At 43.4% G+C, this 24,010-nt stretch overlaps 1 protein-coding gene across 1 annotated transcript in view; it reads right to left on the bottom strand.

Moving 5' to 3' along the window:
- pcloa (piccolo presynaptic cytomatrix protein a) overlaps positions 1-24,010 on the bottom strand; it is a 99,266-nt gene that overhangs the window by 69,267 nt on the left and 5,989 nt on the right. Inside the window, exon 3 of the mRNA XM_061715000.1 lies at positions 19,313-20,203. Coding sequence (XP_061570984.1) covers positions 19,313-20,203 — 891 coding nt within the window. The remainder of the gene's footprint in view (positions 1-19,312; positions 20,204-24,010) is intronic.

The following is a 24,010-nucleotide window of genomic DNA, read 5'->3' as shown; positions in this document are numbered from 1 at the left end:
CAGTTACGTCGCTGCACACGTCAGTTACGTCGCTGCAAACGTCAGTTACGTCGCTGCAAACGTCAGTTACGTCGCTGCAAACGTCAGTTACGTCGCTGCAAACGTCAGTTACGTCGCTGCAAACGTCAGTTACGTCCCTGCAAACGTCAGTTACGTAGATGCAAACGTCAGTTACGTACATGCAAACGTCAGTTACGTACATGCAAACGTCAGTTACGTACATGCAAACGTCAGTTACGTACATGCAAACGTCAGTTACGTACATGCAAACGTCAGTTACGTCCCTGCAAACGTCAGTTACGTCGCTGCAAACGTCAGTTACATAGATGCAAACGTCAGTTACGTCGCTGCAAACGTCAGTTACATAGATGCAAACGTCAGTTACGTACATGCAAACGTCAGTTACGTACATGCAAACGTCAGTTACGTTGCTGCAAACGTCAGTTACGTTGCTGCAAACGTCAGTTACGTACATGCAAACGTCAGTTACATCCCTGCAAACGTCAGTTACATCCCTGCAAACGTCAGTTACGTACATGCAAACGTCAGTTACGTACATGCAAACGTCAGTTACGTACATGCAAACGTCAGTTACGTCGATGCAAACGTCAGTTACGTCGATGCAAACGTCAGTTACGTACATGCAAACGTCAGTTACGTAGATGCAAACGTCAGTTACGTACATGCAAACGTCAGTTACGTCGCTGCAAACGTCAGTTACGTCGCTGCAAACGTCAGTTACGTAGATGCAAACGTCAGTTACGTCGCTGCAAACGTCAGTTACGTCGCTGCAAACGTCAGTTACGTCGCTGCTAACGTCAGTTACGTCGCTGCAAACATCAGTTACGTCGCTGCAAACGTCAGTTATGTCGCTGCAAACGTCAGTTACAAAGATTCAAACGTCAGTTATGTCGCTGCAAACGTCAGTTACAAAGATTCAAGCGTCAGTTATGTCGCTGCAAACGTCAGTTACGTCGCAGCAAACGTCAGTTACGTCGCAGCAAACGTCAGTTACGTCCATGCAAACGTCAGTTACGTCCATGCAAACGTCAGTTACGTCGATGCAAACGTCAGTTACGTCGATGCAAACGTCAGTTACGTCGATGCAAACGTCAGTTACGTCGATGCAAACGTCAGTTACGTCGATGCAAACGTCAGTTACGTCGATGCAAACGTCAGTTACGTTGATGCAAACGTCAGTTACGTAGATGCAAACGTCAGTTACGTAGATGCAAACGTCAGTTACGTCGATGCAAACGTCAGTTACGTCGATGCAAACGTCAGTTACGTCGATGCAAACGTCAGTTACGTCGATGCAAACGTCAGTTACGTCGATGCAAACGTCAGTTACGTCGATGCAAACGTCAGTTACGTTGATGCGTTTGCGTGAAAGTTGAAGCAACAACAACGCATTTTCTCTAATACGGCCTTTTTGGTTTTCTTTTCTCGCCATCAGTCCTAAAACCTTTTCTAAAACCTCTGTTCTTCAAACCTACATGACTTTTATTTACAGTCTTTTGGTACTGAATGACTCAGCATCTTTTGGAGATGTCACAGCGCCAAAAACTTGCTTGTCACGGTCCTGGAGAACCAGTCGACATAGCGTGCTCAGTCATTCTGAAATGAGCGTCAGATAGTCAGCAGGGAGGCGGGACTTAACCGAGCTCTAGTAATTCATTGGCTACAAATGACTCATCCCATTTCCACCAAACCGGTTCCAGGGCTGGTTCTGGTTCACAACTCGTTCAATTTGCGAAAATCAATTTTCGAACCAGCTGAGAACCGGTTTGCTTTTCCACAGCTCGGGTGCTAAGGCGAGCCATATCATTACGTCGCTGCAAAGTCAAGTTACGTCGATGCGTTTCCATTGGCGCAAAAGTTGAAGCAGCAACAAGGTATCTGCTCTACTAGGACTTGGTCCACGTATATCCTCCGTGGACACATCTCTAAAAGACAGGTTGTCTCCTCCTCAGACCCATGATGCTTTGCTGCATCCAGATTCATTCTTATTTGAAAATGTCTCCGTCTCCCAGTCTTGCTGTTGCCGTTGGTCTTAATAACTCCGCTCCCCTCTGCTTACGTAAGCGGTTCTTTCCTCTAGTCCAGCAAAGAGTTGGTGCTACCTTGGAACCGGTTTTCCGGCCCGGAGCCAGTTCTTTGTCAGTGGAAACAGAAAACCCAGTTCCAAACTTAGTCCTGTCCCAGAAACAGAACCAGCCCTGGAACCGGTTTGGTGGAAAAGGGGCACCAGTGGTTTGTCCCTGTTCTCCCGTAGCCACCATCATCCAATGCATTGATATTTTTGTCTCTTTAGTGTTGATTTTGCCGTTGCATCACTGTTTTTATCACCTCCCCCCTGAAACGTTGTCCGTCTGGGTTTTTTTCCTGTTCTTCCTCTTTTCATCCAGCTCCAGCAGATTTATGGCTGGTTTACAATGTAGATCTCTCAATTTGTTTATGTTGCAATCTAATTAATCAGACATTTCAATCAGTCAATAAAAGGTTGTGCCTTCCGGCTGCACTAGTTTTTGCCTTTTTCTTTCTCCGTAGATTCCATTAAAAGATGAAAGGAACTGGTTTAAAAGAAGAGAAAAAAAAAGCACAGCACACTGCTGTGGCTCTTGGTTCACTCGGTCTGCAGCGAAGCCAATCCCAGATCCAAGCTGTGCTGCTGGCCTCACCTGCTAAATGTCATTTAGGTGCATTAGACAGCCTGAACCTGATGGAGGGAGAAGGAGAGAGCAGCAGCAGCAGACAGGATAGCTGTAACGGCCTCCGCTAACACGATCAAGGCCATGCCAGTGTGTGTGTGTGTGTGTGTGTGTGTGTGTGTGTGTGTGTGTGTGTGTGTGTGTGTGTGTGTGTGTGTGTGTTTTCCAGTTCCCATGCATCTCCGCCTCCCCGTCCTCGACTCCCCGTCTGAAGAGGACTCTGTGCTGGCACGCTAAGCATCTTGGCTCTTCTCCTCCTCCCTTCTTGGCACTTAAGTCTGAGTGGCTAAAACGGGGCTCTGGCTAAGAGCAAAAATTAGCAAATTACAAAGAGGATGGCAAGAACCGGAGGGTGTTTCTGCACAACAAAAGGAAAAGAAAGGCTCCATGCGAAGCCTATGAATACTCTATTCCAGTCGCAGCAGGCGGGTAAGGTAAACAAGGTAACTTATCTGTTCATAGTGAGTCTTTGTTTCTATTGTGCCATTATTTATTAAACAAAGAAGTAAAATGAAGTCAGAAATATGTTGGGAACACCAAGTACGCCTTCGGTGCGGCTCCTGATGATCTGATCATCAGCAGCAGTTTGCTGTTCAGGATCAATGAGATGTTTGTTAACACAACGCCAACACTCAAAGACATAAGCAGTGGTCTTAGAAGAAACAACTGGTGCCGTACATCAATCTGGAAACGATGATATTAGCAAACTCCAAAAACAGTCGGAGTTACCGATACCCCTTTTCCACCAAACTGGTTCCAGGGCTGGTTCTGGTTCACAACCGGTTTGTTTTTTTCACAGCTCGGGTGCTAAATGGAGCCATGGGTGGACTCATTACGTCACTGCAAACGTCGTAAACGTTACGTCGCTGAGATCAATAAAACTGTATCTGAACATGCACATATGGGACCAAAGTGGAGTGGTTTTCATCAAAAACACCTCTAATTGGACGTCGAACTGGGAACACTTGCCAACACTTGTAACTGAATACTTAGACAAGCTACAGTCAGATTATTTTTGTTATGTTTACAAAAAGAGCATGGGACTAGAAGAAGGGCGGCTAACTCGTAAACACCACTGTACAATGCTCTCCATCCCAGCATTCCCACCAAGTCAACTACAACAGCCATGCTCTCCCCCCAACACAGTTAACACTGCGTACACACAAACCACCTCAAGGACTAAAAATAACACCCATTTAAAGCCGTCCAACATGGTCATGTGGGGGACTCTGTTGGTCGCCAGGAGCTGCAGAAAGACCCTGTTAAAAGGAGGAAATATGAAAGAGGAGACACAAAAGAGCCACTAAAGTGGTCGCTGGAAGGACGGAGGCGGCCTTGCAGTCCCTCGCGCTTTCTCCCCTTTGTAACTGGGACTATTTTTGTACCATTCAGGCTGCAGGCCAAGTGTTGGGAGAGCTGTGAGGCAACTGAACTGTGTGAAGGAGATAGAGTTAAACACACACAGTGGAAATGAAGGCCAGTAACCAACCGATTTATCTCATGACTGCATTTTAAGATGAAGCCTTTCAGGGCTCAGAATGGACCTGAGTGACAGTCCGGCGATACCGAAGCGGCTCCCTGCGGGTCCGTGAGGGTATGTATGACCAGCTCTTATCAGCCAGCGCAGACTCAGGACAGTTGAGCCTGTTGTCGGGGGAGGAGGAGGTGGGCAACGAGGAAGGAGGACACAGGGATCACCAATCAAGAGAGTGTTAATGTGTCTGACCTCTAAGATGAAACAAACAAGTGAGACCAAGACTAATATGCACGACCAATTTTGTGGCATAAACTGACCAGAACAGACCAGTTGCAGTTCATTGACTGACCACTAGGGGGCCAAATGTGATTCCTTCTCTACGGACCACCAAAAAAAATAACCTGTTGCGCATGTTCAGCAGCTGCTCCGCAGCACGGATCAGCCGAAGGAGTCGGGAACCACAGCAGATCATTGCAGGGCCCTTACAAGCAGCATCCCGCTGGGACCCGTACTGGGACCCCCGTCGAGTCTCAGCGGGACCCTGATACCCCTCGTTTCAGATGTCATCACGGTAGCAACACTTGAAACGAAGATGTTTTGAACAGATAAGATAAAAATAAAATGTAGAGTCATATTAAAACGGATGTAAGGGTGCTTTCACACCTGTTCCGTTTGGAGCAGTTGTTCCGAAACAGGGAGCGTTTCCCCCTAAAGATCGGTTCGTTTGGTATATGTGAACACAGCAATCGCGCTCGGATGCGGCACAAAACAAGCGAGCCGAGATCTCCTAGGAGAGCTGGTTTCAGCTCGCTTCCATTCCAGACCTGGAGCGTTTCGTTTGCAGTGAGAACATAATCGACACAGCAACCGACACAACTCAATTCATGTGTATGTGCTACCGCGGCGCAAGTAGAAGAGTCGGCGCTGAGCCTCCACCCCCTTCTCTCCTATTGGACACAACTTTTTTCTCTTCTCCCTTCTCTCCTATTGGACATGCCGACAATGTCGTCACAGCGCGGCACGGTGAAATGAAAAAATGTTCAATTCGGGCAGGCAGGCGTGGCGCAAATGCCGCGGTCCGCTCTTGCGCCGCAGTAGCACATACACAATGAATGGGAAAGCCGGCGGCGGTCGCCACATTGCACCCTCTCTGTGAAAGGGGTTATAACCATTGTTGTTTTTCCCAGGGTACAGAAGAGGAAACTTCTTCCACGTTCATTTCTGACCAATGAGAGAACAGTTGATTCGCGCGTGGCATTTGTTAACAGCTTTGAACCGCTACAGACTGTTGCCTTGTGAACACAAACGCCACAAACGAAAAACGAAAAAACTGTATCGATTTAGCCTCTGAATCGGAACAAAACAAACGGGCCACAGGTCTGAAAGCAACCTTAGTCAGTCAAGTAAGGCAATCTTTTGATTGACATTATGTGAGCGGAGTCCAAGCAATCTAGGGACTCAAGCCAATGCTACAAATGTCACCAAAGTTATGAAGTATGTGGTCATCGTTTTGGGGAGCGTTAAGCCTCCATGTTTCCTGTGACACCAGTCAAAGCTGTGTTTTTGTCTCCATTATGTGACATAAAACCCTCCAAAGCAGCAAGAGCTCACACCTTTTCCTATTCTCATCCATTGTCTTCTAGCACGGAATAATTAATGCCTTGAAGACAATTTGTTATCCAATTAAAACACTGAAACAATGTTATTTTAGCTGTTTACCACACATTTATTCATTCAAATTAGAGTTAGATAAAGAAAATTGGCTTAAAGAGCACAATCTCCAGTTTGAGGGTATTTGCTGCTTATTAAAGGAAGGGATTAGGAATTACGGCTTTTAACGATGCAGAACCCTCTTTCAGCAGTCAAACGTAATTGGACAGCAATTTCAAGCTGTTTCATAAACGGCTCTTTCTTATTTATTTATCAATAAAGTGGGTAAAATGTCTGCAGCTGATTCCAAGACTGGGGTTTGTGGTTGGAAGACACGGACGATGTGATCAAAGACGTTCCCCAGGCCAGTAAAACAGGTTATCCAGAGGCTACAGGGGAAAATCATCAAAGAGAAGGCATGAACATTAGGATGGTTTTTCTTCTGAGGGAGGAAGTATGCATGGATGAGCGCTAATACGAGGCCTGGATGTCCGCAGGGGGGAAAGTGGTTCATGATCTAACAATAAATCCCCCGCTCTAAACCTCCACAACATCCAAAACACACTGCAAGACTTTGTAAGAGCAAATACAGACCACAGCCGTCTCTGGCTGAATGAAAGCCCATCCAGAGGCGGAGAGATGGGAGGTCATGCATGGTTTCCAGCGGTGCTGATTCACTCATATTTATCCAGGATGTGACAGGAGATATAATGAATTATAAACTCAAACTCATCCCAATGCCATAAAAATGATGAACGAGTGGTTCAGATGAACAAGAAGCCTTAAAACACATGATTGAAATTGAATTATTGAAACTGCATATGTGGAATATCCTGCAACGGCTCAGTCAGGCGTCTCATCTCAAACCAGTTAAGGCACACTTACAAAAGTAATGTCAGAGAGAATTCATGAACAACTGATGACAGATGAAGTAAAGGTTTGAAACCAGAGCTGATGAGCTCCGGTCTTCAGGAGATGTTGTCTTGATTCGCTCTTAATTCATCCAATTACATTTCTAGATTCCACAACATTTTTTTTCGCATTTAACCCTTGTGCTGTCTTTGGGTCAAGGAAGGAGGAAGGGAAGAAGGGAGGAAGGAAGGAAGGAAGGAAGGAAGGAAGGAAGGAAGGGAGGAAAGAAGGAAGGAAGGGAGAAAAGAAGGAAGGAAGGAAGGAAGAAAACAAGGAAGGAAGGAAGGAAGGAAGAAAACAGGAAGGGAAGGAAGGAAGGAAGGAAGGGAGGAAGGGAGAAAACAAGGAAAGAAGGAAGGAAGGAAGGAAGGAGGGAAGGAAGGAAGGAAGGGAGGAAAGAAGGGAGGAAAGAAGGAATGAAGGAAGGAAGGAAAGAAGGGAGGAAGGAAGGAAGGAAGGAAGGGAGGAAGGAAGGAAATAAGGAAGGAAGGGAGGAAGGAAGGAAGGAAGGAAGGAAGGAAGGAAGGAAGGAAGGAAGGAAGGAAGGGAGGAAGGAAGGAAATAAGGAAGGAAGGGAGGAAGGAAGGAAGGAAGGAAGGAAGGAAGGAAGGAAGGAAGGAAGGAAGGAAGGAAGGAAGGAAGGAAGGAAGGAAGGAAGGAAGGAAGGAAGGAAGGAAGGAAGGAAGGAAGGAAATAAGGAAGGAAGGAAGGGAGAAAATAAGGAAGGAAGGAAGGAAGGAAGGAAGGAAGGAAGGAAGGAAGGAAGGAAGGAAGGAAGGAAGGAAGGAAGGAAGGAAGGAAGGGAGAAAATAAGGAAGGAAGGAAGGAAGGAAGGAAGGAAGGAAGGAAGGAAGGAAGGAAGGAAGGAAGGAAGGAAGGAAGGAAGGAAGGAAGGGAGAAAATAAGGAAGGAAGGAAGGAAGGAAGGAAGGAAGGAAGGAAGGAAGGAAGGAAGGAAGGAAGGAAGGAAGGAAGGAAGGAAGGAAGGAAGGAAGGAAGGAAGGAAGGAAGGAAGGAAGGAAGGAAGGAAGGAAGGAAGGAGAGAGCAGGAGGAAAGAAGGAAGGAGAATTAGGTCATTTTGAGCCAATGACAGTACAAAGGTTAAACTGCACAAAAACAGATGAGAGTTGATGTTTTTCTATAGATCTGAATGCTGCAGATTCCTGAGCTCTAATCCAGGTGATACCCAACAGTCTGTGTTTGGGGGGGCAGGTCCTACTGATGGATCAACAAAGACCAAGAATCACAAGAGCAGGTTCTTTCCTGTGTTTCCTGATTGGTTGAACTCCTGGAACCTCCTGCTGTCGGTCACAAACGCAGGTTTTCAACATGTCAACTCTATATCAACACCATGTTTTCAACGTTTCTGCAGATGAATGCAACACTTCCCTGACTGGTATGTGTTTCTGTGAACGTTAAGAGGTGTGGATGTGGGAAGCAGCAGAAAAGGCCGGCAGCACAGAAATCACAAAATACTTTAACAGTCATTGTTTTTTCTTGCTCGAGTGAGACGGAGCATGAAAGTGTGAGACCTGGCAACTATGATCACTGTCTCCAGGACACCTGCACTAAAGTGCAGATACAAGCACATACCAGTCTTTCTGTAAACCAGATAAATATTGGGCCTTTTTTTTGTTTTCTTTTTAATAAAACAAAAACAAAACATGAACTATTGTGAAAAAGCAAGTACATTCACTGTGATTCTGACCCAGGAAACACAAACTGCGACTGCGGAGCACCTTTGGAGACACGATAAAATGCTCAGGAGGAAGTCCTAGTAGATTTACCGAGATGCTAAACATATTTTTTCTTTGTTGAAAATGAATAAATGACCAATGAAGCTCTTTCTTACGGTGGCCGAGACCCGCCATTGCTGAAAATAAAAGTAACGCTGCAAACAGAAACAAACGCTGCTGCAAATAAAATAAACGCTTAGCAAATAAAATAAACGCTGCAAACCAAAAGAAATGCCGCTGCAAATAAAAGAAACGCTGCAAATATAAAGAAACCCCGCTGCAAATAAAATAAAAAAACGACGCAAATAAAAAAGCCACAACGGAAGTGAATTACCGGGGTCTATTTTTGCTGATGCGCCGCTGTTGCACATTAAAAATTACACGTAGCGATGTTGAATACTAACTTTTTCACTTATTTTCTCATTCGTTGTTCTTCTTATTCCTCGCTCTTCTTACTTCTTCCTTTTCACTTACGTCCTCTTCATCTTCTTCTTCTCCTCTCACGTAAAAACACCGGTGCATCAGCAAAAATAGTCCCCGGTAATTCACTTCCGTTGTGGCTTTTTTATTTGCGTCGTTTTTTTTTTATTTGCAGCTGCGTTTCTTTATATTTGCAGCGTTTCTTTAATTTTCAGCAATGGCGGGTCTCGGCCACCGTTCTTTCTTGCTCTTGTGGACACAAACTGCCGGGGGAAATATGACCATACAAGGAAACTCCGCCCTCTATGATGTTACTGAGAGCCGACATTAGAAAAAACTCTGCAGAAGGAAGTGTTCTCAGCACCCTGGAAACTACTTTGTGTACAAAATGGGACTAAAAACTCCTAAAAGCACCTTATGTCCACTTTAAATAAATGCCGAAGTGAAATCAGCGACCTCACTTACCAACAGGCAGATGTCTGCTGCTGAAAGCTATTGGTTAGTGAGTGATTGACATGATTCAGTGTTCGCCTAGAAAAACAGAGGCTTTTAAAAGCATGTGTGCTGCAAAAACCTGCACATTAAAGCAGCAGCAGAGTTAATAAACTGAATAAATGTTGGTACAGGATGTATCTTCAAGCTCCCTGCTCTGTGCTTCTTGCCAAAGTTACGTCTCGCCCGTCTTATGTAAGACTTCCCCAACGAGCGCATTCATCACTGATAAGGCCAAGCTGACACGGAGCCCGGGCTCCAGAAACATCGCTGAGCAGACGTAGACACACTCTCAGCGACGTCCCTGACATCAAAGTGAGCAGCGGCAGGAAAAGGCAGAGGGATAGCACCGCAGAGAGGGAATCTGCCGCACGAGGAGCTTCGTTTCAGAGCCTGACGGGCACCGAAAAACAGATACCACCTCTTTGTCTTCACAGAAAAAGGTTGTAAGATGTAAAACGGCTGGAAATCGTACAAAATATTTAGAGAAAAGGTGACAAAAAGGCAGTGGAGGAAAGCAGAAAGGGGGACAAAAGCAAGAATAAATGAGAAAACACATTAAGGTGAGTGCTTTTGCTTGGGAGACGCCGGTTTTCACCGCCACTATTGATGGGGATTAAACGGAAACACTTGAGTCTGGGATCAAGCCCCAATAGAGATGACAAGCTTCCTGTTGCCCTTTAAATCCTTTTAGGAAAAAGAGATTATGCCCACACACACGTGGTGACTCATTACAGCATGCGTGCACACTCGTCCGACAAAACCTCGATAAAAGGACTCGACAAAAGGCCACAGCGGGACGAGTGAACGAGCCACACACCTACAGCATGGCTGCAGTTTGGTGAATTAAAAACATCATTTTGAGCAGCGCCGCCTCTGCAGACACACTCACGCTCACATGCGTCAGCAAACCAACCCTGATGACAGCTGACACGATGACAGCGAGTGACACAGGCCGAGCTAGGGCTCGTGACTCAGACTAGGTGTTCGTTTGTGTCTTCCACAGAACATTCCAGTTTTAGTATCACGGAAAAAGAAAAATGAGGTTCTTCTGTATCGTGCCAAATTCCAGCTGCGCCTTTCTTTAAGAAAAACTCCCCATTTCAGCTTCAAAACAACAGAGAACCAATGAAAGGCCAGTCTTCGTCTAACTGGAGCATCACTGGCTTTGATCGCTCCTACAAGATCATATTTCCTCCGTGGATGTCCAAAATATTAAAGATTCATCTCCTTAATGTATTGATTTGGGATTTTGATTTGATATCTTTTATTTCAAACATAAGCAAAAAAAAATTTAATAAATAAAAGAGCAGAATAAGTAAATAACAAAAAAAATAGCAATAATAATCTCTAAATAATAAATGTACCAACCTAAACAAAGTAGACGAGAATTAATAAATATAATAGCAAATGTGTTATGCTCGAAAAAGGAGTTGGAAGAAATAAAAAACTTTTTCCTAATTGGACCATTGTTATTAAATATGAAAGAAAAGAAAAAACTTGACATAGTTAAAAGTTGCACAATAGTAAAAATGTAGGTTATTTACCCCGAGTCCCTGTATTCATCTATATGTAAAACCAGACATTATTTACGATGTGAATAACGAATCTTATTCATTACAAACATTCTTACTCAAGAGATATTTATACACACATTAAAGCATACATTTACACATGTACTTGTTTCTGCTCATACACGCGTTTCCATATATATATATATATATATATATATATATATATATATATATATATATATATATATATATATATATATATATACATACATACATATATACATACTAGGGATGGGCGGTATGGACTCAAACATTTATCACGATAATTTCTGGCATTTATCCCTATAACAATAAAAAAATACCAATACAAAAATGTCATCAACAGGAATTTATCTTTTTCTTTCTGTCTCTTTAGGCTCATTTCTTTCTTTCTGGCTCATATATTTCTTTCTTTCTTTCTTTCTTTCTTTCTTTCTCTCTCTCTCTCTCTTTAGGCTCATTTCTTTCTCTCTCTCTCTCTCTTTAGGCTCATTTCTTTCTTTCTTTCTTTCTTTCTTTCTTTCTTTCTTTCTTTCTTTCTTTTAGGCTCATTTCTTTCTTTCTATCTGCTTGCTTGCTTGCTTGCTTGCTTGCTTCCTTGCTTCCTTCCTTCCTTCACGTTGTGCGTCGATTTAACCACAGAACCATAAATTAGCTTCACACAAAAACGTCATCAACGGGAATTTATCGTTTTTACCGCGAGATGACAAATTCTTACCTTGGCGAATTTTTTTGACGGTATATCGTGAACGGTAAAATATCGGCCATCCCTAATATATACACATATATACATCCACAGCCATACAAGTCCAGTTCTTAGCAAGGATGTCCATTTACAGAATCACCCAAAACGGTTAACACGAATCCAAAAACCGTGTTTTTCCGGTGTTTTTATCATCAGTGAAGAGATTACGTCCCCGCCTGTTGATCCCAGTATTAAGTCCAGCCTGCTTTGATATATGTTGTCATAGATGCTCTGCACTTATGGGCCTCTTTAACCTTGTTTAAACATGCTTACAAGGGGTTTATCGTTCCCATAATGACCTATACAGCACTTCCTATTCATTACATACGCGGTATACAGGCCTAGAATGCTGAGTGAGTGGATGTGATTAACGGTCCGGGTGTCATTTCATGCCTTTCCAGATGTTTTCACCTGTAAACCTCACGGAGAGAGAAGGAAAACGCCTTTTTATTACGTTTAGTATTCCTTCAAATTAAAAGCGTCTTCTCTGCAGTTCAGAGGTCAGCAGCTTAGCTCCTCGCGCCGTTACACCAGGTCCCTCGGAGAGCCGTAATTACACGGCAGATTAGCAGAGACACAAATAAACCGGCAGCAAACAGAGCGGCGAACACGTGAAACTGGTTCTCGAGTCAGACACGAGCGAACATCCAGAGTGACTCATGACTCCGGTTCTAAACAGGGAGGATGAAGTGCTGCAACATACGCCTGCATGCTGGGAATCAGCTCAACCAAAAGCACTGTTTTGGACTGGGCTCCCATGATGCACTGGTGCCGCGCCACGGAGCACCATCTGCTCCGCGGCTCAGGAGACGACACGCCGTGGAAATACCAGCAGACCCGTCCCCACACCTCCGGAGGGGGAGCAGGCCGGAGGTGCTGCTCCCACAGGGAGACATAAACGCAGGATTCGGGTGGGATGTTAACACAACGCCAGCAGGGAAAGACATAAATACTCATTTTAGAGGCACGTGTTGTATAGCAATCTATAGAGAATTATAAAAATCATTCTCCACTCCGTTAAAAAGAAAATGGAAGAGTGATCATTTGATTTTCATCCACAGGACTTGGAGACACCTTCTAGTTTTATATAGAAGAAAATATTAGGCCATCGGTTTGAGAATTTGGTCAAACTTGGGTCATGAAGCAGGACCTTAAAGGTTTCGTGCGAAAGCAACTACCCAAAAAACCTCAATAAAGTCACAATTAACTGAAGCTTAAAGGGGACCTATTATGAAAAACACGTTTTTTCTTGCTTTAACATATACAGTTAGGTCCATAAATATTTGGACACTGACACAATTTTCAGTATTCCAGCTCTGTACAACACCACAATGGATTTGAAATGAAACAATCAAGATGTGCTTCAAGTGCAGACTTTCAGCTTTAATGTGAGGGTATTTACATCCAAATCAGGTGAACGGTGTAGGAATTACAACACATTTTATATGTACCTTCCACTTTTTAAGGGACCAAAAGTAATTGGACAACTAACATAATCATAAATCAAATTGTCAATTTTTAATATTTTGTTGCAAATCCTTTGCAGTCGATGACAGCCTGAAGTCTGGAACCCATAGACATCACCAGACGCTGGGTTTCGTCCCTGGTGATGCTCTGCCAGGCCTCTGCTGCAGTTGTCTTCACTTCCTGCTTGTTCTTTGGGCATTTTCCCTTCAGTTTTGCCTTCAGCAAGTGAAATGCATGCTCAATCGGATTCAGGTCAGGTGATTGACTTGGCCATTGCAGAACATTTGACTTCTTTGCCTCTTTGGTTGCTTTCGCAGTATGCTTCGGGTCATTGTCCATCTGCATTGTGAAGCGCCGACCAATGAATTTTGAAGCATTTGGCTGAATATGAGCAGATAATATTGCCCGAAACACTTCAGAATTCATTCTGCTGCTTTTGTCAGCTGCCACATCATCAATAAATATAAGAGAAGACTTCACCAGAGGAAATACAGAGGAAATACAGATGGGTTACACAAGGTGTAAACCATTGGTGAGCCTCAAAAACAGGAAGGCCAGATTAAAGTTAGCTAAGAAACGTCTAAAAGAGCCAATGCAGTTCTGGAACAACATCTTATGGACAGATGAGACAAAGATCAACTTGTACCACAATGATGGAAAGAGAAGAGTATGGAGAAGGGAAGGAACTGTTCACTTTAATCTGGCTTTCCTGTTTTTGAGGCTCACCAACGGTTTACCTTGTGTAACCCATCTGTATTTCCTCTGTATTTCCTCTGGTGAAGTCTTCTCTTATATTTATTGATGCTGTGGCAGCTGACAAAAGCAGCAGAATGAATTCTGAAGTGTTTCGGGCAATATTATCTGCTCATATTCAGCCAAATGCTTCAAAATTCATTGGTCGGCGCTTCACAATGCAGATGGACAATGACCCGAAGCATACTGCGAAAGCAACCAAAGAGGCAAAGAAGTCAAATGTTCTGCAATGGCCAAGTCAATCACCTGACCTGAATCCGATTGAGCATGCATTTCACTTGCTGAAGGCAAAACTGAAGGGAAAATGCCCAAAGAACAAGCAGGAAGTGAAGACAACTGCAGCAGAGGCCTGGCAGAGCATCACCAGGGACGAAACCCAGCGTCTGGTGATGTCTATGGGTTCCAGACTTCAGGCTGTCATCGACTGCAAAGGATTTGCAACAAAATATTAAAAATTGACAATTTGATTTATGATTATGTTAGTTGTCCAATTACTTTTGGTCCCTTAAAAAGTGGAAGGTACATATAAAATGTGTTGTAATTCCTACACCGTTCACCTGATTTGGATGTAAATACCCTCACATTAAAGCTGAAAGTCTGCACATGAAGCACATCTTGATTGTTTCATTTCAAATCCATTGTGGTGTTGTACAGAGCTGGAATACTGAAAATTGTGTCAGTGTCCAAATATTTATGGACCTAACTGTATCAACAACAAAAAAATACGAATGATGATTTTATACAAATGTTTTCATTTAAGTTATTAGAAAATGAACTTGGGTTGTAATTCATATGGTTATTGTGATTCATAGGCAGCAGTAAGTATGATTACTTTTTTTTATTGATCTTTTGTTTTCAGCTTAAGTATGATTTTCTGGAATCTGCAATAAAATGGTTTACCTCATATCTCTCTAACAGGAAACAGTTTGTTCAAAGGAAAAATGTACACTCACAACCATCACTCATCACACATGGCGTTCCACAGGGATCAGTACTCGGACCGCTTCTCTTCATTATATACATCCTCCCCCTTGGTAACATCCTGCGCCACTTTGGAATCCAGTTTCACTGTTATGCTGATGACACACAACTCTACATCTCCACTAAACCAAGCACCCCCCGCTCTTACTGACTGTCTCAACACCATCAATATCTGGATGACGAACAACTTTCTCAAATTAAATGGAAATAAAAGTGATGTCCTTCTCATCGGCACAAGGTCCACACTCTCCAAAACTCACCCCTTCAATATCCCCATTGTTGGTCACCCGGTCCACATCTCCAAAGTCAAAAGCCTCGGCGTCATACTGGACAGTGTTCTCTCTTTTTCCCCCCACATCAGTAACATTACCCGTACTGCTTTCATGCACCTACGGAACATCGCCAGAATCCGCCCATCTCTCCCCCAGCACAACACCCAGGTCTTGGTCCATGCACCTCATGCATCGATTACTGCAACTCCATCCTCACTGGCCTCCCCAACAAACTTCTCCACCGTCTCCAAATCATCCAGAACTCTGCTGCCAGAATCACCACCCGTACAAAACGCACTGACCACATCACCCCCATCCTCATCCAGCTCCACTGGCTACCTGTCCATCACCGCATCCAATATAAAGTTCTTCTCCTCACATTTAAAGCTCTCCATAACCTGGTCCCTCAATATCTGTCAGACCTTCTCCACCCGTACACCCCTACCCGTGCTCTACGCTCCTCCTCAGCTGATCTCCTGTCTGTACCCAAATTCAAACTGGCCACTATGGGTGGCAGAGCCTTCAGCTGCTCTGCACCCACGCTCTGAAAATATCTTCCCCCCTGCATCCGTCAGATTGACTCCATTGGACAATTTAAATCACATCTTAAAACCCATCTGTTCAGACTTGCCTATCCAGTCTAATTTTCTGTATTTTATTTTATTTCCTGTTGTATTTTTATTCGTATTTTCTATGTTTTTTTTTTTTTTGTAAGGTGTCCTTGGGTGCTCAGGAAGCCACCAACAAATAAAATCTATTATTATTTATTATTATTATAAAGTGGTCTCCCCTCAGCCTGCCAACTCAGAGAAGGAGGAAAGCAACTAAATTCTGCAGTGTCTGTACAGCCGCCCGGATGAGCCGTCCAGTGTGATGTGGATCTACGAGCCAATAAGATTCTGCTCCCGTCGTTACGTAACGACGGGCGCGATTCACATAGGTTGGCCTCCGATGCGTGAAACCACGCCCACAACTAACTTCGCCAGCCGGAGCTTCCGCCATTTTCTACGAGTCATTCAGGCAGCCAATCAGCACAGAGCCTCATTATCATAGCCCCGCCCACTCAGAATCCCTCATAGATAATGAGGTTAGAGAATGGGAAGATAAAGACATGGCTCAGAAGCTGAATTTCTAATTTATTTAGCAAAAACAATCAAAAGCTTGTTTTTAAGACATTCAAGGCCTGTTTAAAAAAGGGATTAGATGCCATAATAGGTCCCCTTTAAGAAGCAGAATGGACTAAAATTCCTCCTTAAAAAAAAAGAAAGATTGACACTGATACAGGAAACAATTATTTGAAGCTAAAAACAGATGTTCAAGCTACTGAATCATGGGAGCACTTTTATATACACATACTATATAAACTTAGCACAAAAAGTAAGGAATTTGTGTTTGGTAGATTATTTCTTTGTTGTAACCATGTGTCTTTGCAGTAAATCTTGTACCGTTGGAAACCCTGTTCATTTCCCTTTTTAATGGCGCCACATTTGTAAGGAACATGCATTTGATGGAGGAGCAGGAGAGCTGAGTATTTACCAAATCTTTTCTGCCACTGGTGACCAGCGTGAGGGGGAGGAGCCTCGCTGCTGAAGGGTTTCCCACATTGCTACTCAGGCTCCTGTTAAATGGATCCATTGTTAAATTGCCAATAAGTGTTGTTTCTCTAAACTCCAATCATCCCATCCACCAAACACCAAACAAGAGTCAGCGTTGTTTGGCACTGGCAGAGGAGATCTGGCAAATGTTTCATGATTGTGACCCACATCCTCAGCTCTGCTGCTCCTCCCACAAACGCAAGTTCCTTACAGATGTGTTACCATTTAAATGGGAAAGAAACAGGTTTTCCAGCAGTTTAAGATTTATTATACAAAGCATATTATAAGAAGCTTTGTTACAAGAAAGAAATAATCTACCAAAACACAAAAATCCTAGTATGTGTTTATAAAGTGGCAATACTAAGTAGCCCCATGATTCAGTAGCTTGTACATCTGTTTTTAGCTTCAAATAATTGTAATAAAAGATTAAGTTTGTCACATAAATAATAGAAAGGTGAAAAAAAGAATTGAAATCTGTTGAATTTGTTCTGCAATCAAATTATTTTCAGGCTTTTACATAAACAACAAGATTAAAAAAGACCTAACTTTTCTAAATGTATGTATATATCTATATATTTGCTTTCATTGCAGATTAAGAAAGCAAAATAAAACATCTGCATTAGGAAGAAAAACTGTGCATTACAATACAGGGACACACACAAGCCCACACACACACACACACACACAACGGCGTTTACTCAGCATTCAGTTGCAGAGTCAGGTATCAAACCGTTGGTTGTGGTCTCTTCACAACCTTCACCCCCCTCACAGTCTCAGATTCTACACCTCGAGGCCCTGTAACGTTCGTTACGAGCTCCGAACATCATTCCAGAGAACTCGGCTCAGAGCAAAGACAGCTGACGAGTCCTGATCGTATCTCCAAAGTGACCTATTTCCACGAGCGGCTGCTATAATTATATTAAAGGGGACCTACTATAAAAACCAGGTTCTTTCTTGCTTTAACATATATAAAGTGGTCTCCCCTCAGCCTGCCAACTCAGAGAAGGAGGAAAGCAACCAAATTCTGCAGTGTCTGTACCGGATGAGCCGTCCAGTGTGATGTGGATCTACGAGCCAATAAGATTCTGCTTCCGTCATTACGTAATGAAAATACGATTTACATCGGTTGGTCTCCGATGTGTGAAACCAAGCCCACAACTAACTCCGCCGGCCGGAGCTTCCACCATTTTTTCGTAGCGGTGTATCGCGTCATTCAGGCAGCCAATCAGCACAGAGCCTCATTATCATAGCCTCGCCCACTCAAAATCCCACATAGATAATGAGGTTAGAGAATGGGAAGATAAAGACATGGCTCAGAGGCTGAATTTCTAATTTATTTATCAAAAACAATCAAAAGCTTGTTTTTAAGACATTCAAGGTCTGTTTAAAATAGGTATTAGATGCCATAATAGGTCCCCTTTAACCCTTGTGCTGTCTTTGGGTCAAGGGAGGGTGAAGGGAGAAGAGAACGAATGAAGGAAAGGGAGAAAAGAAGGAAGGAAGTAGGAAAAGATGGAAGGAAGGGAGAAAAGAGAAAAGAAGGAAAGAAGGAAGGAAGGGAGAAAGGAGAAAAGAAGGAAGGGAGAAAGAAAGAAAGAAAGAAGGGAGAAAGAAAGAAAGAAACAAAGAAACAAAGAAAGAAAGAAAGAAAGAAAGAAAGAAAGAAAGAAAGAAAGAAAGAAAGAAAGAAAGAAAGAAAGAAAGAAAGAAAGAAGGGAGAAAGAAAGAAAGAAGGGAGAAAGAAAGAAAGAAGGGAGAAAGAAAGAAAGAAAGAAGGGAGAAAGAAAGAAAGAAAGAAAGAAAGAAGGGAGAAAGAAAGAAAGAAAGAAAGAAAGAAAGAAAGAAAGAAAGAAGGGAGAAAGAAAGAAAGAAAGAAAGAAAGAAAGAAAGAAAGAAAGAAAGAAAGAAAGAAAGAAAGAAAGAAAGAAAGAAAGAAAGAAAGAAAGAAAGAAAGAAAGAAAGAAAGAAAGAAAGAAAGAAAGAAGGGAGAAAGAAAGAAAGAAAGAAAGAAAGAAAGAAAGAAAGAAAGAAAGAAAGAAAGAAAGAAAGAAAGAAAGAAAGAAAGAAAGAAAGAAAGAAAGAAAGAAAGAAAGAAAGAAGGGAGAAAGAAAGAAAGAAGGGAGAAAGAAAGAAAGAAAGAAGGGAGAAAGAAAGAAAGAAAGAAAGAAAGAAAGAAGGGAGAAAGAAAGAAAGAAAGAAAGAAAGAAAGAAAGAAAGAAAGAAAGAAGGGAGAAAGAAAGAAAGAAAGAAAGAAAGAAAGAAAGAAAGAAAGAAGGGAGGGAAGAAGGAAGGGATGGAGAAAATAAGGAAAGAAGGAAGGAAAAGCAAATAAGGTAATAAAGGAACGAATGACGAAAGGGAGGTAGGAAGATAAAGGAGTAAAGGAGGAAAAGAGGAAAGGAAGAAGGAAGGAGAGAGCATGGCAGGACGAAAGAAAGATAGAAGAATTGGGTCATTTTGACCCAAAGACATCACAAGGGTTAAACAGAAAGCATGAACGACTAGCGGTGGCAGAGTGGAAGCACAGGAGGGATAACCGGGTTCTTACCTCTCCTAGGTGAGGAGACGGGTTGAATCCACACTGATTACACGCCTCCTTCTTGCAGTCGGAGCAGCGGCTGTAGTTCGGCGCCTCTGATGACCCGACGTTCAACTCAACGCTGCAGAGCGGGCAGTTGGCCTTGACCGCCGGAGCCGGCGGGGCCGCCGGGGCTGCTCGAGCCGGCGGGGCTGCTGGGAGGGTTCTGGGGGCCTTCCTGGCCGTGGCCGGCGGCGTGTCGGGACAGGAGTCTGAATCCGGGGGAGACCCCGGGGCGGAGAAGGGGGAGTCCGGCGGGGAACCCGCTTCCGAGTCCGGTGGCGACTCCGGCTCTTTCTCTTCCTCTCCGGTGACGAGGCTGGTGGCCGAGTTCAGAAGGGATGACCCAAAACTGAACATGGATGACGCGGCGGCGGGGGGTTTAGCCGGTTTGGCTGCGGCCGGCGCCTGAGGCTTGGACGAATCCATCAGCCCGCCGAACCCCCCAAACAGCTGAGAGGCCGCCGCCGGGGGCTTGGCCGCGTCGGTGAGGCCTCCCAGGCTGATCCCTCCCAACCCGCCGAAGAAGCTGGACTCCTGCTTGGCCTTCCCCGGGGACTGCTGCGGGCTGGACCGCTGCTGGATCGGCCGGCCCGTCTTGGGGTCGATTTTGGGGGATGTTCCCGGGGAAAGGGATCCCGGAGAGGAAGGACCCGGGGATTTCTGCCGCGGCGTGGTCGGCGGCGTTAGTCCCTGGTCGCTGGTGCTCTGCTGCTTGATCAGCAGCCTGCCCGGTTTGCCGGACGCCTGTCTCTGGGGCGACGGGGGCGCCGAGCCCGGCTTGGCCTTCCCAATGCCGGGCGGATCCATCCCCCCCATCGCTCGCTGCATCTGACAGTTCAGACATAACCACTCTTTACCCTGCAGAATAAAACAAAAGGTGAATTAGATTGGAGGAGAACCGAAGCCCACATCTGACAGACAGATTACAACCTTAATACTACTGACTTCACATCTAATAAACACAGAATTAAAACTAATGAAAACATTAAGTCATTAATTACCGTTTCCACCCCCTCATTTAATCCTACGCTTAAAACATCACTTTGCTTCGCTTAGAAAGGCGAAGGTGTGTAAACGCCTTTAAATAACATGTTTTGACAGTTTGCTGGTATGGACGACTCAGGTTACATGAACACAATGCCAAGAGGGAAAGACATAAGCAGTGCTCTTTGTGGTTTCTGTGACCGTTTTGCAGTCGTATGACATTCTAGAAGTTACTGAGCGGATCGTGAACTCATCTAATTACTGGAATATACCATCCGTGTGACAGCTAATGCTTGGCGCATCCGCTACTCGGGTCATACATTAAACTGCAGTAATATTGTGAAGAAGAACAGACCAAGATTCCTCCACAATTATGTCAGATTTTAGTATGTAGGATTTCATGTATATACACAATACACATGCATGAGATGAAATGACAACTTAAATTGGTTTTGTCGGTTTCTTTAGCATCTTTTCACTTTCTGTTTTCAGAGCTACCATTATTATTAATATTATAGTTACTATTATTATCATTATTACAGTCATTATTATTATTATTATTATTATTATTATTTTGTGTAGCCTCATGACACTTCATTTGTTCTTTATGCATTTTCTATTAAGTTAAAAGGTGGGCAACATAAGCTTTATGCTTCAAGCCCAGACCTTTTCGGTAAAAATAATCATCATGTTGACCAAAGAAAAACCTGTAAATGTTTACTATCTTGCTTATTGATTTTTATGCTTATAATTGACCGAAATAAAGATTAAAGATAAAGAAGATAAAAGATACTTTTAAAGTCATACAGGAAATTAAGTCTTCCAGTTATTACTGCTAAAGGTAGCGTTGCCCACTATTGTGCCCAGAGGCGCCTCAACGGGGCAGCCAACCCAGGTAATTGCCCAGGGCCCCGAGCTGAAGGGGCCCCCGAGGGACGGCTGACAACAAAATAATGGAACTACTTTAGACGCTGCAACGATAACGCATCAGAAACCCCCCTCACGTGGCCCTTTCCAGGTTATGACTGGCTAGTTGATAGTAGGGGGGGTCCCGAGGGATGGCTCATATTGCTCCATATCAGCGACACAACTTGAAACCCCCGTAGACAGTGCAATGTTGTTTTTTTAATTTTTAATTTATGTTATTTGTGAAGGTATTTCTTGGAAAAAGGGGCAATCAGATAAGATTCTTCTTCTTTCTGCTCCCTTTTCATTCACAATTTAAGAACATTTGTATTGGTATTGAATTGTTTTATTTTTTGAATGAAATAAAGAATAAAATGAAAATGACAGTCAGGAATCTCCCTAATGGGGCCCCATTACCAGCCAGCATCGACATGTGGCAAAAGTGACAATTTGAAAAAATGAACTGGACATATCCTTCTGGGGACACGAAAAGAAAAAACAAGAAGATGAAAAGACAAAAGGTGACGGTGGTAAGAATGTCTAAGCTATGTGTGTTAAATTATAAAAAAGTACCTCTTTTAACCACTTTATCCCAAACTCCTGTCATCAACGAGCAAGTTTATGGCACATTAAAGTCTGTAAAGTAAATTAAGCCATTTTCTTCTAAACACATTCACATAATAAGTTAGTGTTTATGTAAAGTTTGCATTAAGATAGTATTTATTATTTATGTTAATTGTCTAATAAAAGATTTCTTTACTGATCTGTGGTCCTGGACTTCATTCATCATGATTCTGGGGAGCCCCATGGTCTCTCCTGCCCCGGGCCCCCAGGGGGTTTAGAAACACCCCTGCTTGTACTTAGTATTGCCCACATGATCATTTCAATTTTGAGGGGCGATTTTTTGCAAAGTAATAACATCACTGCGGAAAAAAAGATATATATTGATGTTTATCAGACATTATAATCAGGTTTTTCTATATGAATGTCTGTTTATCTTCCATTAATCACTGCTGAAGATGAATGGCTGCCTTTCACTGAGGTTTTTCTGTTGTTTTTTTAACCGTACTTCACACCAGTTCCTGCAACAGCTCAGCCTGTACTGTAAATCTCTTTGTCTTGCGTCTGGCTATCTCCACTGTTTGGGAGGAACAGTGTTGACAGTCTGATCGCTATCTAGAACAGAAACAGCGTCTTTATTTTACTTTAAATCAAAGTGCATGTATCTCTCCAGGAGGAGGATGAGCCCTGCTCCCTGAACCGATCGACCGTTGGACACCGGCCCTGACCTGAGGAGCAGCAACTCCCCGGAAAACGCTCGGGCTGAACGCGCCGTTCTTTCTCAATGATTGTGCTTTTAACCACAGACCAACATTTACACACCGAGTGCTCTCACTCTCTGGCACGAGATCCTCCCGTGGCCACGAGATGAGTCACCTTGATCCCCATTCCCTGCGTCCATATGCTCCTTCTGTTTCTCCCATCGTAACCCCCCCCCCAGTTTATTTAATTATTTATTACGGATCCCCATTAGTCCTCACTGCAGTGAAGACTATTCTTCCTGGGGTCCAACATTGCACACATAAAACAATAAAATACAATCCTTACAATTAAAACATAACTAAATCCAAACTAAAATGATCTGAGATGTGATGGAATTCCATCCTTAAATTGCTGAAACCAGCCAGAACCAAACAACAAAAAATATTCAATTTTACACACTCAGAATTTCAGAATAAACCAAGAATTTCAGAATAAACCAAACCAAACGGTTCACCAGACTCAGAGAACAGCAACATGAAGGCTTGTGTCTCAGAGTTTAATCGTGAATTTGTTTGATTGCAGTCACTTTGACAAGTTACTTTATGACACTGCTGGGAAACAAGAACCTTCTTGGCTCAACAGAGTCAATTGTGTAATAAGAACATATTTTTTTATGGTTTTGTGCCACTCAGTGAAAAGGGAAATGGCAGGAAGTGATGTGGCCTTCCAGATTAGCTGCTGCTGATAACATGAAATATCAGGTTGAAATTAACCGAAAAAGGAATAAAACCATAATTCTCACCTCAACCAGCTCCAAAATAAACAACTGCAACAATATTGCTGGAGACAGTGTGGGAAATTGCCAACCACTCTCACATTTTCTGGTTGTGTAAGAAAATACAAGCATTTTGGGATCCTAAGAGCCATGGAGAAGGTTTAGTTACTTACTTAGGACTTTATTGTTATTTACTTAGGACTGATACCAGAGGATGTAATAAATAAAGAGGACATATACATTTTTAAAATTCTATCTCTTTAAGAAAGCCATTACAAGAAATTGGCTGAAGATGGACTCGCCTGGACTGAGCCAATGGTTTGACATTGTAGAAGAAATACAGTCTAAGGCAGGGGTCTTCAAACTTTTTTAGCCCGGGGACCCTTGGATGAGAGAAAAACAGCAGGGACCCCCGCTTGTAATTCCTATTTTTTCCCCTTTTTTTTAATGTGTCACATTTTAAGCCTGGCTTATAATAACTTTTGAATGTGTTTTATTCTGCTTATATCACCTTATTAACCAATTCCTGACTGGGTTATTAGCCTACATGTGTTTACGGCGAGCCCCGCCAGGCCCGGGCATCGCGACCCACCTATCCCAGGCCAGCGAGGGAACGCGGGTGATGTGGGTCCCCCTCCCGACCCTGGTGTTGAGTGCATGTGATTAATGCCATAAAAACAGGGAGGGGGAGGACAGGGTATCAAGCTGACAATGATCCCCCCCTCCAGAACTAGGTG

The sequence above is a fragment of the Cololabis saira genome, chromosome 23 (assembly GCF_033807715.1).
Source record: "Cololabis saira isolate AMF1-May2022 chromosome 23, fColSai1.1, whole genome shotgun sequence".
Lineage (NCBI taxonomy): Eukaryota > Metazoa > Chordata > Actinopteri > Beloniformes > Belonidae > Cololabis > Cololabis saira.
The sequence above is the reverse complement of the archived record's forward strand: the minus strand, read 5'-3'. Positions and strand labels throughout refer to the sequence as shown.